Genomic DNA, 15,712 nt, shown 5'->3' on the forward strand with positions numbered 1-15,712 from the left:
TGCTTGAAGATCTAATACTTTGCATTAGTCTAAGGAAATTAATAGAAAAACCAAACAGGAGCCCAGTTCCTCAGCTCATGGGAGTTGGTGACAGCAAACACAGCCCTGTTAGTGAAACCAGCAGCAATTTGCCCCAGAACTGCCAATGCTTTGCCTTCAGCACAAATCCTCACCCATCCAACAAGTGGAATTGCTCACTGGTGACCCACACACAAATACTCCGCAGAGCAAAGGGCATTTTCCTGTGCCCAGGTGCAGAAGAAATCCAATATGAGGGGAAAGAAGAGAAAGGTTTGATTGTTCAGCTTTTTAACTTCACTGGAAATGGTCTTCAGCTGCAGCAGAGCTGTGGTAGCAGGAGCTGGGCAGTGCCTGTCCCAGTCCCCCTGTCCTGGGGACACTTTTGGGCCCCTCAGGACAAGGACATGGAGGGGCTGGAGCGTGTCCAGGGAAGGGAATGGAGCTGGGAAGGGTCTGGAGAACCAGGAGAGGCTGAGGGAGCTGGGAAGGGGCTCAGCCTGGAGCAAAGGAGGCTCAGGGGCCCTTGTGGCTCTGCACAGCTCCTGCCAGGAGGGGACAGCCGGGGGGTCGGGCTCTGCTCCAGGGAACAGGGACAGGAGCAGAGGGAACGGCCCCAGGCTGGGCCAGGGCAGGCTCAGGGTGGGCACAGCAGGAATTTCCCCATGGAAAGGGGGATCAGGCACTGGAACTGCCCAGGGAGGGTTGGAGTGCCCATCCCTGGAGAGATTTAAAATCCATGTGGATGTGGCACTCGGGGACATGGGCAGTGCTGGCCTTGGCATGGTTGGACTGGATGACGTGAGAGAACTTTTCCAGACCTGATGGTTCCATGGTTGTCTGTTCAGCTCCCCACAGCAATCACCCTGCCAGACAGACAAACCAGTGTCCCAGTGTCCCCCATCACTGGTGGCACTGGGTTCTCCCCCCAGACTGCTCTCCTCCTCCACTGCAAACACCAGCTGCTCTGCCCCACAGGAAACCATCACTGAAAATCATGGAAAAAAGAAAAAAGGACATAAGGAGCTTGGATATGGCCAGGGCACCTCAAGGGTTTCACCTTCAGGGTCTGACACTGAATTCCACAGACAAGAGATCCCCCTGTCCCACCGAAACCCAGCAGCACAATCTTTTCCTTGAGATGGATTTTACCCCACCCTTCTCCTTCCTGAGGAATTCAGATCTCTTTCCCACCTGAATTATTCTCAACCACTGCCCATCTTGGGAGTTTCAAATTTGGCATCATTGGGAGGAGTCTGAAATATTTATAATACCAATATTTTCTCTACTAAAAAAAAGAAATGCACAGAAGGTGGGTGGTGTTTTACCTTGTTCCTATTAAGCCAAAATCCCAAGCACCTCATTTTCCTGTCTGTGTCTTACACTGCTCCCTAATCCTTGTCCCCAGTTCTCCATCTGCAGCCTGTGTGAAAGATAAATCATGTCCCCCAGTTCAGGAGCAACTTCAATCACCAAATCACTCGGAATCACAAGCACACCTGAGGGGTGGATTTGGCTCTTTAAGCTGCTGTAATTTCATAGTTGGCAAAGAAAAATGGCTTTGCAGTGAGCTGGGAGAAATTAGGAATTTATCAGCCTGAAATGCTCAGATGAACAAGAGAGATACAAGTGTGGAGTTTGGGTTTGGAACAGAGCATCACAAGCAACACAGAAAATTTTAAAATTTTGTTTTGGAACAACCACCAAACAGTCCTTATTAAATAAAGAGGTTATTAAAAAATAACCTATAAATAGAATTCAAGGGCCACATTAAGACCTGGGGATTTTTGCTGCTCAAGTGCCAGGTGTGTTGTTCAGAGCACCTGCAAAACTGAGGCAGGGAGAAGGAACTGAAAGGAGAAAACTCTGGCTGAGACAGATCCCTTAAAATCAGCTCCCAAATCCCAGAGCCAGCCTCTGATCCAGCCCATGTGTTTGGGAAGAACATCCTGGAAACTGGTAGAGGCCATTAATACAATTTAATGCTCTAGGCTAGAATCAGAGGAGCTGCAGAGTGGAAATGGCTGAATATTGCAGAAAACCTGTAAATAAAGGCATTGTCTGGCTGCCCATGAGCAGGGTTTTTTTGGGTTTTTTTTTGGTTTTTTTTTTTTTTTTTTTTTTTTTTTTAGCTCAGCAAAACCAGAGAACCAAATTGAGCTGCACTCACATGATAGCCCAGGATGAGGCTGGGGAGGAGCCCCACACCTGCCTGGGAGCCACCACCACCTCCCAGTACCCCTCTGCCTCTGCTCCCTGGCCCGGCAGGAAATTCATCCAGGCAATGGCCTTGATGATAGACATTAACCTGCCTGCAGCATCTCACCATCCCAGCGGCTGCCAGGACCCAAATCACTCTAACACAGCAGCCCACTGTGAGTAAGGAGCTGCTGGCACAGCCTGTGATTATGAGCAATTGCAGCAGAGATGTTGTAGCAGCAAATTCAGAGATGTTTCTGAAGTTTGGGAGTAAAGTAAGTTAGAGAAAAACAAACACCAGCCTTAAAGAAGACTTGGAAGCAAATTCAGATGGCAAAGGGGAAGAGGAAAGCATGACTGAAAGTGTTCAAGGAGGTGGGACAGGGCTGGAGCAACCTGGGACAGTGGGACACTTTAAGGTCCCTTTGACCCAAACCATTCTGGGATTCTATGATTCCTGTTACATCAGAAAAAATGGGGGAAAAAAATCAAGGATAGGGCTCTCCCTGCCCAAGCCCAGCCATGGCTCATTAGGGTTTTTTTCCCTCAAAAAGAGGTTACCAGGTTAAAAAAAGAGGCTGTATCTGAGGTGCTTGTGGGGTGCCTCTGGCCCAGCCCTGTCCTTCCTGGAACAATGCAGGTGTTTTCCTTGGGAATTACAGTGATGGGCCAAGCAGTAAAGGGCTCAAACTGAAAGAGGGGAAATTTGGGTCTGATTTACAGAAGGAATTGTTCCCTGGGAGGGTGGGCAGGCCCTGGCACAGGTGCCCAGAGCAGCTGTGGCTGCCCCTGCATCCCTGGCAGTGCCCAAGGCCAGGCTGGAGCACCCTGGTACAGTGGGAGGTGTCCCTGCCATGGCAGGGTTGGAATGGGATGAGATTTCAGGTCCTTCCAACCCAAACCATTCCATGACTCTGTGATTCTGTGCTGCAAGACCACCCTGTCACAGGTGGCCATGAACATGGTCCCTCCCAAACACAAAAAGGGTGTTTCCCTGTACCACTCTGGGCTCCACAAGTTCCTGCAAAGGCTGTGGCTGCTCCTGGAGGTGGGCACAGGTGAGGAACCAGAACCAGAGGGGTCCCTTCAAAGCATGGCCACTCTCCCCACTCCTGGTTAACCAGGCAAATTTGAACCTTTCGAGGTGAAGGGCTCTCTATCCCATTACCAGCCATAAAGACCATCTGCTCCCTTACTCCCTGATTAAAAAAAAATGGTGCACGCTGCACATCATCCATCAGAATTAATCCAACTCGCTTTGATGAGTGCCTTTTAGCGGGGTGGGGGGAGGAAAAAAAACCAAAACCTCAGGACAATTCTGGGCATCCAACCCGTGGTGGGGAGGGGGAAAGATCCCGGAGCGCTCCATCCATTTTCCCTCACGCCTCGCACGCTTCATCTCCGGGAGCGGGGGGCTCAGGAGCCAGCCCCGAGCAGGCTGCGGCGCTGCCTCCCTCCATGCCGGCGCGCCCGGACAAAGGGCCGCTATTGTCCCCGCGGCCCCGGAGCCCCGCCGGGAGCGGCCCCGGCGCCCGCCCCGCCGTACCTGAGCTGTCCATGGTGCTGCCGCCGCCGTCGGCGCGGGGCTGCGGCTGCTGCTGCTGCTGCTGCTGCCGCCCGGGGCTCCGGCCGGGCCCCGCGCCGGCCCCGCCGCGCTCAGCGCCGCTGTCCACGAGCTGCAAGGATTCATAGCCGTCACTGCCGGGCTTTTTCCGGTAGCTCCCGAGCAGGCTCATGGGCGAGCCGGGCGGGCGAGCGGCTCCCGGCGCCGCGGCCGGCAGGGAGGGAGGCAGGCAGGGAGGAGGGATGGAGGAGGGATGGAGGCGCGGAGGGAGGGCACGGCGAGCGCTCCGGCCGCCCCGAGGGGAGGGGAAGGGCGGGCCCGCAGCGCGGCCGCCCCCCCGCAGCCGCCGGAAGCGGGCGGGGAGGCCGCGGCCGCGGGAGCATCCCGGTGCTGCGAGCCCAGCGCCGGCTGCTGCCGGCCCGGAGCGCTGCCCCCGCGCCCGTTCCTTCTCCCGGGCCTGCCTTCTGGCACGGATCCCTCTCCTCCCGCCGCCCCGGGGTGCGTGCGCGGCCGGGAGAGGCTCTGGCAGCGCCGAGCGACACCGAGATGTCGGTGGCACGGCACGGGAAGGCGCGGTCCTGCCAAGGTCACCGCCTCCGGGGCTGGCACTGCCCGCTCTGCAGCCCGCGGGAGGACGGGTGGCACAGCACCTCTGCACCGAGCCCCCAAAATCCCGAGGAGCGTCCCTGGGCCGCTGGAGCGCCCGGCTGGGCGTGGGCGGGCACCCAGAGGGACCCCAGCGCTGATCCCGGTGGGATGATGGGCCAGCATCCCAAACCTGGCTTGTGCCACCGCTGCTCTGGCTCCCGGCAGTGCCACCGACTGCTAAAGCCATTTTTGTTGTTGTCACCCGCCTATTTTTAGCTGTTCCCATGAAAACAGACTCGGGACCAAGCAGAGCGTGGCCCTGAGCGAGTGATGAGCTGTGCCTTGCTCAGATGCAGTTCTCAGCCAGGCCTTGTACATCCTAATTTCATTTTGCGCGGAACAGAGGAGCCCAGGGATGCTCCAAAGGAAATGAGCACTATTAAACTCTTCTAAGTGGATTTCTTTGTAATTTAAGGAAAACTAAAGGCAAAAGGAAGCCCTAGCAAACAGGCACGAGCATGCCTTTGATCTCTGGCAGAAAGGAAAGTTTTCTGCTCAAAAATTAGCCCAGCTTTGTTTCACAGCAAAGACATCAATAAGTGAGGCCAGGCTGGACAGGGCTTGGAATGTCCCGATGGGTGGAGGAAGGTGTCCCTGCCATGGCAAGGGGTGGGCCTGGATGAACTCTAGCTTCCCTCCCAACCCAAATAATTCTGGGATTCTCTGATTCCAGTCATTTGTGTACCAACGCCCAAACCTTGAGGTATCACTGGCACCTGGCTGAAATTTCCCAGATGGAATTTCCTCTGGGGCAGCAGACATCTGCTCCAGCCCTACCTTTGTCATGTGCTGTTGTTTATGTAACCCCTGAGATTTCACTGCACGGAGCAGACAAGGTACATCTGTGACCCAGAACTTCCCCAGAAAACCCCGGCAGATTTACAGGCAGCAAACCAAAAATGAGCTGACCTGACATGAGCAGCTCCCTGCCAGCAGCAGGAACAGCTTGAACTCAAGGCTGGGGTTGTGTTTTCTACCCCCTCCATACTTTGGTCTGTGTGGAGCAATTCATGGATTGCAACACTGACCAGCAGGGATGAGCCCCTCCTCTTGGCACCCACAAGCAGCAGGTTAATAAAATCAAAAATAAACATATTTTCTGAGCCATTTTGTGTACTCTGAGCAACCTGGGCTAGGGGGGGCTGTCCCTGCCCATGGCAGAGAGTTGGAACAAGGTGATTTTGAAGGTTCTTTCCAACCCAAGCCAATCCAGGATTCCATGATCTTCGCTAGGAATCACATCTGTCAGCCTCTCCTGCTCAGTCTAGGATAAAACAATTCCTGTGCTCTGGGATAAAAATGGGAAATTTTTGGGGGTGAACGTGAATTTGCATTTGTTTTGCTTGCTCAGGTAAAGCCCAAACACATCAAAGCAGGTGGAGGAGAAACCTGGCACGACACAAACCCTGCAGAGCCTAAACCCCATCACTGTGGTGCCCACCTGCACCCATCAGCTCCAGAGGCTCAGCTTGGACAAAATTCCATATTCTCAATAATCCAGCAGCCACTCCCTCACTGCTGAGCAGCCAAGGTCTGTCTGCCTCAGCTTTTTTTTTAGGAAAAAACCCAAAAATTGCTCCTCCTTGTTGAATCTGTTGTTAATTCCTTTCCTTGTCACAGAGGAATTACCACCACAGCCTGGAAAGGGGGTTCTGAAAAGCACAAAGGGACAAAGCAGCCACTCCAGGGAATCCTGGAGCAGAGGGAAACAACCTCAAAGTCCCATCCTTGCTTGTACAAACTCAAGGATTAGGGAATCCTGTGGGTTCAGGTGAAGCTGCACTCTTTCAGTGGGAAGTTTAGCTGAAAAGAACATATAAAACAATATTTCCCTCTCCCTCCCTTCTCCCTGTAAGCTGGGCTAAAGCAGGGGCGCGTGGTTTCTCTGCTTTTTGGAGAACTACAGTATAAAAAATGCTATAACAACCAAAAAAACCCAACCAAAATCAAATAACTCTGAATTGCACATGACTTTCAAAGCTGAAAAGGAAGGGAATGAGCCCCTCAGAAGTGTTCATTTATTGAGCAGTGGCTGGTGACAGATCCGAGGGGCAAGGCTGGCAGGGGCCACGAGGGCTGGGGAGGTGTTAAGGACGTGCTAAGGAGGATTTCGTGTTGCTCAAGCCTCAGGAGATACAAACCCTCCCCGTTCCTGACCTTGGGAAAAATTGATTTGCCAACCTCGGGCTGTTTTTCTCTGTCTGGGTTGCAGCCTCTCCTGGGTAAAGTCTCTCTTTGTAGCTGTAACCCAGCCCCAACTGTCCTGAGGTGCAATTCCATTTTCTGCCCCTCTCCTCCCATCAGCTGAGCAGCTCAGGTGAAATATTACACCCTGAATTCTCCAGCAGCACAATTAATCTGGGGAGTGCTGTTAGAATTGCAAATAGAGCTTGAAAATTAATTGAATACCTAGAGCAATACCTTTAAAACTCCCCGTACCAAACATTTGTTCTGGAGTTTCTCCCCTGGGAATGCTGAACTCCCCCGGCACAAAAGGGAGTTGTGGAGTCACAAAATCACAGGATCATGGGATGGTTTGGGTTGGGAGGGACCTCAGAGTTCACCTGCCAGGGCAAGGACACTCCCAGCAGTGAGCTGCAGAGCAGGGATCACCTTTCCTGCCCTCTCACCTGGGCTCATCCATGCCTGGGGCAGTGCCAGCAGCATCCATCCCTGTCTCAGGATGGAAATGGGGCTCTGCATTTTATCTGTCAGAGGTGGGGCACTCTGTTCATTGGGCAGTTTTCTTTATCTCTCCCACATCCAATCCTCCCTCCGGGACATCTCTGCTCTTAATGGGTCATTAATTATTAATTATCTTCTGTTCATGGCCAGGGAGTGTCCCTGCATAGCTGATCAAATTCCATCATCCCATGGGGAGATGCTCCGCCCAGGGGAGGAGCCAAGCATTCCTACCTGGATACAATCTGAGCTTTGGGACACCACAGCAGCCTTTGCCCACTGCATTCCCAGGGGAGCAGCTTTCTGCTCCCTGCATTCCCAGAGGAGCAGCTTTCTGCTGCCCTGCATTCCCACAGGAGCAGCTTTCTGCTCCCTGCATTCCCAGAGAGAGCCCAGGCCCATGTGCAGCAGCCCTGGAGCTGCAGAGGAAAACTCCCCCCTTGTGCAGGATCCCTGCTCCAGCAGAACCACAGCTGGCACTGCAGGAGGGCTGAGCCCCCATGGGATGGGGCTGTGCCACCACCCTGACACACAGGGTGTGAGGTCCTGCTCTGACTCTGACAGTGGTTTGTTTTCTTTTTTTGTACTATTGCATTTGCATTTTTAATTTTCCTGGTAAAGAACTGTTGTTCCTATTCCCATATCTTTGCCTGAGAGCTCCTTAATTTCAAAATCATAGCAATTTGAAGGGAGAGGGTTTGCATTCTCCATTTCACAGGAGGCTCCTGCCCTCCTTAGCAGACACCTGTCTGTTCAAACCAAGACACTCCTGCTGTGCTGCTCTGGGAATGTGGCAGCAGAACAGCCCCAGGATGCGGCTCCAGAGCCAGGAATTCCATCTCCAAGCAGTTTCCAGACCTGTGCAGGGATAAACCGGTGGGGTTTGGCCTGGAGTTGGGGATGGCCACATGGTTCCTCCCTGTGGATCAGGGAATGGTGTCCCAGCCTGCCCCAGATTGGTGGCTCCTCGGGCAGCAGAGCACATTCCCAGGGTGGGATGTGATGTTCCAGGGAAAATCTGGGATGGTTTGTGGGGATCCAGGTGGAGAAAGGGACATCAAATGATCCAACCCCTTCTTAACCCACTCAACGTTCAGCAATTCCAAAGTGGCTCTGCCTGTCTGTTCATCTCTAACAAAAAGCAAAGGAGGTTCTCAGATGGTTTGGGCTGGGTTTAAATGTTAAACTCGATTCATCCTTCAGCAGAGGAAGCCTTGAGCCTTTGCTGCAGTGAAAGCCAGCCCAGTTCTCAGGGCCTGGCTGGCAGCTGAGTGCTCCCTCTGAGGATGCTCTGGATGACACAGGATGTGACAAATTTCAACTCTCAATATCATTTTCCCCTCCTTTCCTCCCTCTGAGAGCACACCCATTAACTCCCCTGCTGTGTCAGCACATCTTTCATTCCTTGCCTTTCAGTCTTGTTAAAAAGCTGTCAGGGATGATCCACAATTTACTCATCCCAGCCCAGGACTTGGTTTTGGAGCGTTCAAGGCTTTGCCTGGCTCCTCAGGCACGCTGAGCTGCAGAGCTGCCTGCCAAGGGCTGCTGTAGCTGCTAAAAACATCCATGGTTCACAAAGGAACAGGAGAAAGGGATGGGAAGTGGATCTATAAGAGGCCATTAAATACAAAATGCTGGCTCAGGAAGCCCCCAGCCTGCAAAATGTTGGAAAATCAGAGGCTGCACAGCCATTCACCATCAGGTATTTTGGTAAAAATCAGATATTTTGTGGCCTAACTGCTGTTTGTTCATCATTTCCCATTCACTGTGAGGTAAGTGGTTAAACCCTGAGGAAAATCTGGGCACTGGGCGCTGTCTGCACTGGAAAATGGCTGGTGGGGAGAACAGGGAGGAAAATTATACAACCAAGTGTCATCCTGGGGTTGCATCAGCTGCAGCTGCTGAGCTCAGGGTCAGGCCCCAGCAGCGGAGAACTCCATGGGAATGGCCAGGACGTGGTCTCAGGTAGCTCTGGGCCCTCAGGGAAATCAGATTTTCCATGAAAACTGAGGGAGATCACAGTGGAGCTGCCATCCCTTCCCCGGGATGGACGGGGTGAGGGTTTCCTGGGGGGGAATGATGTGCTCTCCCTCCAGGCCTCGCTGGGATGGACTGTCCTGGCTGGATATTTGAGAGGCCCAGGGCAGGAAGATACAGAAGGATCTGGTAACGCAGGAAAGTTGACCAGAAACAACACAACCCCATTGATGTGGTTCTACCTTCTGCCAGAATTTAGGTTTTTACCTAAAACTAACAGGAAAAAATTATATTATTAAAGCTTTGCTACTCTGGCTGATATAAAATATTCTAAATTTGTATTTGTCTCAGCTTGTGGTGACTCACAGGTCCTCACTGAGGCAGTTTGGGTTCAGGTTTATAAATGAGCATCACTTCCAAAGGGTTCCTCCAGCAGACCCCACAGGGCTGCTCGTGCTCTCTGCCACATCCTGGTTTTAATCCATGTGTGCTCTGAGCTTTGGGGTGTTGTCCAAGGCACAGACTCCCAGTTTGGTGTGGGAATGGATTTCAGCTGGCACAGGGTGCCCAGAGCAGCTGTGGTGCCCCTGGATCCCTGGCAGTGCCCAAGGCCAGGCTGGACACTGGGGCTGGAGCAGCCTGGGACAGTGGGAGGTGTCCCTGCCATGGCAGGGGTGGCACTGGATGGGATTTGAGCCCTTCCAGCCCAAACATTCCATGACCCATGGCTCTGGATGAAAATTCAGCCTGGGGACATCCTTGGGGACATCCCAGCCAGGGATCAGGCTGGGATTGTCCCTCTCCCCTCTCCTGGGCTCCATTTCCACCAGGACAGGTGACAAACCCCCTGTCAGCACCGGGTGGGTTCCTCAGGGTCACCCTGCTGGGAATGCTCTCCTGGGGTGTCCCCAAGACCCAAATCCATGGAAAACCCCATGGGCACAGAGCTGAGAGTGCTGACTCAGCTCTGAGCCATGTGGCTCTGAAATAATACAGAGGGAGCTCTGTGGGGACCCAAAACCTTCCCAAAGCTGGCAGGGGGGGAAGGAATGCCAGGAGGGAATGGGGGGAGAGCCTGGTGCACCCCACCCCTCACAGACATCAGGGAAACCTCTGCTGGATGACAGCAACCTGCTCTCCCTGCAAAGTTTTCTGTGAAAACTCTCACTTGGAAAAGGAATTCAAATGGTTTTTAGGATAATTTCTTTTTTGCTTCCAATCATGATCTGGCAAAGGGAATAAATTCAAATTTTCCTGCATGGCAAAAGTCCCATTTCAGAGGATTCGGAGCAAATCCTGCCCCTGGTCTCAGTCTCCCTGCCTGATTTTGCCCTGCACATCCAATTTCTCCATCTCTCCCTTTCCCAGCCTTAATTCAGAGATCTAAACTCCCATCCTTATTATTTCTGGCTGCTGAGGACAAGGAGTTATTCAAGAGAAAGAAATCCATATGTTGTTTGTGTCCATCAAACAGGGCCTCATCCACTTTTGGGACTGTAAGAGCTCATAAAATACTGTTTCTAGCTTGGTATAATAATATTTAAAATTGTAATAAAATACTAAGCCCCTTGTAAAAACATTAACATCATAGAATTATTAGTGGGAACCATTCATTATTTATAATTTCATATAAATAAAAAATTCCTATTTATGGCACTTTAATTGGAGAGTTTCCCATGACTGCTTTATGCACCCCTGAAGAAGCATCTATAATCCCATTTTTATGGGATTTACAGCATCTCTGCCTGCTGCATCCACAGAATTCTGGAATTTCCAGGCCATGTTCCCAAAAATCTGGGAGCTGTGGACAGCTCTAGTGGTTTTTAGAGGTTTCCTGGTCCCTGGAGCTCGGGCAGGGCTGGATTGATGGTTGGATTTGATGATCTCAGAGGGCTTTTCCCACCTGGGTGATTTTGGGACTCTGGGAGAGGAGCAGTTCCCCCTTTGAATCCATGGGACGTTTGCCATGGATGATTTGCATCCTTTGCCACATCCCTGTAGTGGTGCCAATCCCAATTCCCTTCCCCAGGGGAATTCCAGCCCCTGAGCAGAGCCGGGCGTGTTCCCGGGGGGGTTGAGCCCTAAAATCTCAAAATCCCACCCCAAAACCTGCCTGGCACCTCGGGCTCCCAGGCTCTCCCTGCTACAATCCATCACCTCCCTTCTCCCGGCAGCTTTTCCCAGCGGAGCAGGAGGGGCTGGAGCAAATCCTGCCCCAAACCTGCGCTCCGGGCCGGGATTAGGCTGCGCCGGGGATTAGTTGGGTCAGCAATTCAGCGCTGCCGCCAAGAGCCCGGCTCAAGGACAAACCCGGTGCCTCCTTAAGGGCTGCAGCCTCTCCAAAATGCTGCATCCCTCGGCCGGGAGCGTTCCCGGGATGCAAACAAGGCGGCTGTGCCACGGCTGGCTAAATTTAGAGGCGCCGGTGTTGCCGTCACGCCGCCTGTGCCGCCGGAATCGCTCCGTACGCTGCCTTTATGGGATTTATTTTAATTTTTTTCTCTCTTCTCAGGGAAGGCTATGACTAAGAGAAATCCACATTTGGATGGCTAGCAGAAGATGGAGGCCCTGGTCCAGCTGCGGAGGGAGAATAAAGACGGGAGTTTGCAGACCCGAGGGTTCGCCCAAAACATTCCTCACCCTCCTCCTCCTCCTCCTCCTCCTCTTCTTCCTCCCTCTCCTCCTTCCTCCTCCTCTCCCCGGCAGTATCCAAAACAAGACTACGATAATGACAGGCACAAGCACAGCAGCCAGACGGGAATTATGGGCTGTTTTCCAGCCGTGGGGGGATAAACACCTACCTGGAGCCGTGGGGAGCCCCGGCACCGCCGTCCCCTCACGGAGCGCCCGCCCGGGGCTGCCTCAGCAGCGCCGAAGCCGAGGCAGCGATGTCCGCATTTACCTACTGATTTCAGCTATTTTTTGGCCCGAAATGGGATTTTTTTAAAAGGCAATGCAGCCCTGTGTTTGCCTCGGCATAGCGAGGGGGGGGTTGAAGGTCAGCTTCCCGCTGGATTGGCAGGGAAAGGCCGGGATCAGCATTGGATGGCAGCGTCCGTGCGCTGCCATCGCCGCCGATGCCCCTCCTGCCGCAGGTCCGGCTCCGGCCGCGGAGAAGCCACACTTGTTATGTTAAACCGGAAAATGCCCTTCTCTCCATTCCGTACGCCCGCAGAGCTCCCAGGCAGCCCTGAAAGCGCAAGCCCCGATTTTGGGGTGAGAGGGGAGGTGTCTGTGCTCCTGGCGGGCACCGCGGGGCCGGCGCAGCCCGGGGCTGTCCTACACCCCATTCCCAGGTCCCCATCCCAAATCCCAGCTCCTCGCCTTCCCTGCCCGGCCGGGCGGTTTCGGGTGCGATCCCTTCCCTGTGCCCTGTTACATAACCGACTGCAAAGCGGGGAACCCTCCCCACGCCGGGATGCCAGCGTGCCTTCCCAATTACTCAGCACAAACGGGCCCTACACGACACCCCCAATTTTCTCGCGCGCCCTCTCTCCGCTTTTCCCCGAGCTCCGGGGAGCTTTTCCTTACCTGGCTGCTCGGGCCCGTGCATGCTGCGGGGGCTGCGGGAGCGGCGCCGAGCGCGTCCCGCCCGCCGCTCCTGGCCCGGCTCCGGCGGCGGGGCCGCTCCCGGCCCGCCCGGGGCGCTGCTGCCGCCGCTGCTGCGAGCTGCGTGCCGCTCCCGGGTTATTTTGGGGATTACAGAGACTCAGGGAAGGATGGGGATGGAGGCAGACATATCACACCGTCTAAAATGTGGCCTGGAGTGGGATCTGGAGTCTGCGGCGCAAACCTCACCAGGGGTTTTTTTGTTTGTTTTCCTTGATTTTTTTTCTTTCCCTTGACTGCGTGCTATTTTATTTTTCTTTTTTTTCTCCGTTTTCCTTGCTCTTTTTTTTTCCTCGTTGTTTTTTTTCTTTTTCTCTTTTTTTTTTTTCTTCTTTTTTTTCTTTTTCTTTTTCTTTTTCTTTTTCTTTTTCTTTTTTTTTTTTTCTTTTTCTTTTTCTTTTTCTTTTTCTTTTTCTTTTTCTTTTTCTTTTTTTTTTCTTTTTCTTTTTCTTTCTTTCTTTTTTTTTTTTTTTTTTTGCTTTTCCTGTGTTTTTTTTCCTTTTCCTTGTTTTTTCCTTTGATTTGATTGTTTTTTTTCCGGAGAATGTTAAATGCTGCTGGATGGGCTCAGCAGGGATGTCACTTGCCCAAGCTTTGCAGCCCCGGGAATGGGGCTGATCCAGGCACACCTGGGGCACTTCCCCGGGCACCAGGCAGACAAACACTTCAGTGGTGCTGTAAACAAATATTTGGAATCATAGAATCTTCTAGGCTAGAAAAGTGCCCCAAGGTCATCGAGCCCAGCCATGCCTAGCACTGCCAAGGCCACCGCTGCCCCATGTCCCCAAGTGTCACATCCACAGGGATTTTAAATCCCTCCAGGGATTGGGACTCATCCACCCAGGGCTGGACAACCCTTTCCGTGAAGAGATTTTCCCAAATGTCCAACCTGAGCCTCCCCTGGTGCAGTTTGAGGCCGTTTCCTTTTGCTTTCCGCTCCAGCCGGGGCTGAGGTCAGGCTGTGGGGTGGGGACGTGTCCCCTGTGCCCTCCCAGCTCCCCCGGTGGCACTCGGGGGAAGCCAAGCCTTTGATCCCAGCTGGATTCTGGCTCACATTCTCCTGCTTTTTGACCTCCCAGCTTTTGTTTTCGGACTGAGTTCATATTCCAGCTTACGCTGATATTTTTCCTCCTCGGGTTTCTCTGCCCGCACGTCCCCGCTCCGCCTGCGGATTGTCACGACCCTGAATCGCGACATCCCCCCCGCCGGCCGGGGCTCTCCCCCGCCTCCCCGGCAGCAGATTCCCGGTTTATCACCTTGTTTTCCCACTCTGCGATCATTCCCGAGGCTCTGCTCACTCCAAACTGGGAGCGCCCAGAGCTGTTACTCGAGAATGACAGCAACAAGAGAACTGGTGGCACTGGGAGGAGGCTCTGCAGCTCCGAGAGTGCAATTCCCAATTCCCAATTCACAGTTCCCAGTTCCCAATTCCCAATTCCCAATTCCCAATTCCCAATTTCCAATTCCCAATTCCCAGTTCCCAATACCCAATTCCCTATTCCCAATTTCCAATTCCCAATTCCCAGTTCCCAATTTCCAATTCCCTATTCCCAATTCCCAATTCCCAATTTCCAATTTCCAATTCCCAGTTCCCAGTTCCCAATTCCCAAATCCCAATTCCCAGTTGCAATTCCCAATTCCCAGTTCCCAATTTCCAATTTCCAATTCCCAATTCCCAATTCCCAGTTCCCAGTTCCCAGTTCCCAGTTCCCAAATCCCAATTCCCAGTTCCCAAATCCCAATTCCCAGCACTCGTGGTGGATTACCCGGAGCACAGGACACGGCCAGAGCCTCCCTGTCCTAATGCTCCCCGGGATTTTTATCAGGGAGAAGTTAAAAAGGGAATTCAAACCACTTTTCATGCAGGGGGGTGGATTGAGATGGGCTTTGAGGACCCTCCCAACCCAAACCGGTCTGGGATGCTGGGATTCTGGAATTCTGGGATTCTGGGGTTCCAGGATAAGGATGGAAGGACTGGAGCAAACGGCTGCATCCAAGCTGGTTTTTTAACCAATATTTTGCATTATATCAGATAAAGGACTCAAAGAGTTGCGTTGTGTCCAAACCCATAGCCTGGGGGGCTTCCCACCTTCATGCAGGGATGCTCTGATTCCTCTTCTTCCCCTCTCCTCCTCCTCCTCCTCCTCCTCCTCCTCGTCACTCCCACAAAGGAACTCCAGGTCAACACTGCCCTGCTGCCTTGGCAAGGCATAGCCCACACAGACTGTGCCAGCACAGGGATCAGCAGGAGAAAATCTTTATTTACATCTCGAGAGAGAGCAGTGACACAGCTGCAGCGATTCACCGGGAAGAAAACTCCGGGAAGAAAATTCCGGGAAGAAAACTCGGCGTGACATTCCAGGGAGGAGAGAGGCTCCTCCCTCCACACAGTATCTCGGGTCGGTACAAAATTGCTGTGGCTTTACAAAAAGGCTCGGGGTTCACAGTAAAATACCCAAGGGGAGCACGGCAGGGGCACAGCCAGGGACAAATTCCCGGCTGGAATTTGGTCTCGGAAAATGCAACAGGTCTGGTAGAAAATTCCACCCCGAGGGCCGGATGCATGCACAGCCACGGGATTTCTACACCAGTTATAGGGCTGAAAGCCTGGAACAGGCATCTGCAGACCTGTCCTCTGCTGGGATGCATGGAATTCTCTCTTCAGGAGGAATTCTGCAGGAGGGAAGGACAGGACACAAGGACAGGACAAGGCAAAGCACGGATCAGCCCCTCTGCCTGGCACTCAGCAGCTTTTACAGCCAAAAAAAAACCCTAAAACCTCCTCCCCTCCTGCCCAAAGCTGTTCCAAAGAAAGCAGCAGACAGGTTTTGGCTGTGTTGGGATTTGTGTCTAAAACCAGCCCAGACCTTCATCCCAGGGTTGTGGGAAAATCCCAAATCTTTCTCAAATAGGCTTTCATTGCCAGCTAGAAGATTTGCAGCCTCCCAGCACCAGGGCATGGAAAGGCCTCCTGGGACAGCAGTGACCTGGCAATGCCTTTGTTCCCACCTGGAA

The 15,712-nt window shown here is 53.1% G+C and overlaps 1 protein-coding gene across 2 annotated transcripts in view; it reads right to left on the reverse strand.

Annotated features, from left to right (window-relative positions):
* DNAJC6 (DnaJ heat shock protein family (Hsp40) member C6) overlaps positions 1 to 12,722 on the reverse strand; it is a 41,396-nt gene extending 28,674 nt beyond the window's left edge. Inside the window, exon 1 of one of the 2 annotated variants that reach the window (XM_030953786.1) lies at positions 3,764 to 4,043. In XM_030953786.1, the coding sequence (XP_030809646.1) occupies positions 3,764 to 3,953 (190 nt within the window). In that variant the 5' untranslated portion in view covers positions 3,954 to 4,043. Of the gene's footprint in view, positions 1 to 3,763; positions 4,044 to 12,619 lie in introns of those variants that run through there. The other variant, XM_030953787.1, reaches the window with a different exon arrangement.
* Positions 12,723 to 15,712: the final 2,990 nt, after the last annotated feature.

The sequence above is a fragment of the Camarhynchus parvulus genome, chromosome 8 (genome assembly GCF_901933205.1).
Source record: "Camarhynchus parvulus chromosome 8, STF_HiC, whole genome shotgun sequence".
NCBI classification, from domain to species: Eukaryota; Metazoa; Chordata; class Aves; order Passeriformes; family Thraupidae; genus Camarhynchus; species Camarhynchus parvulus.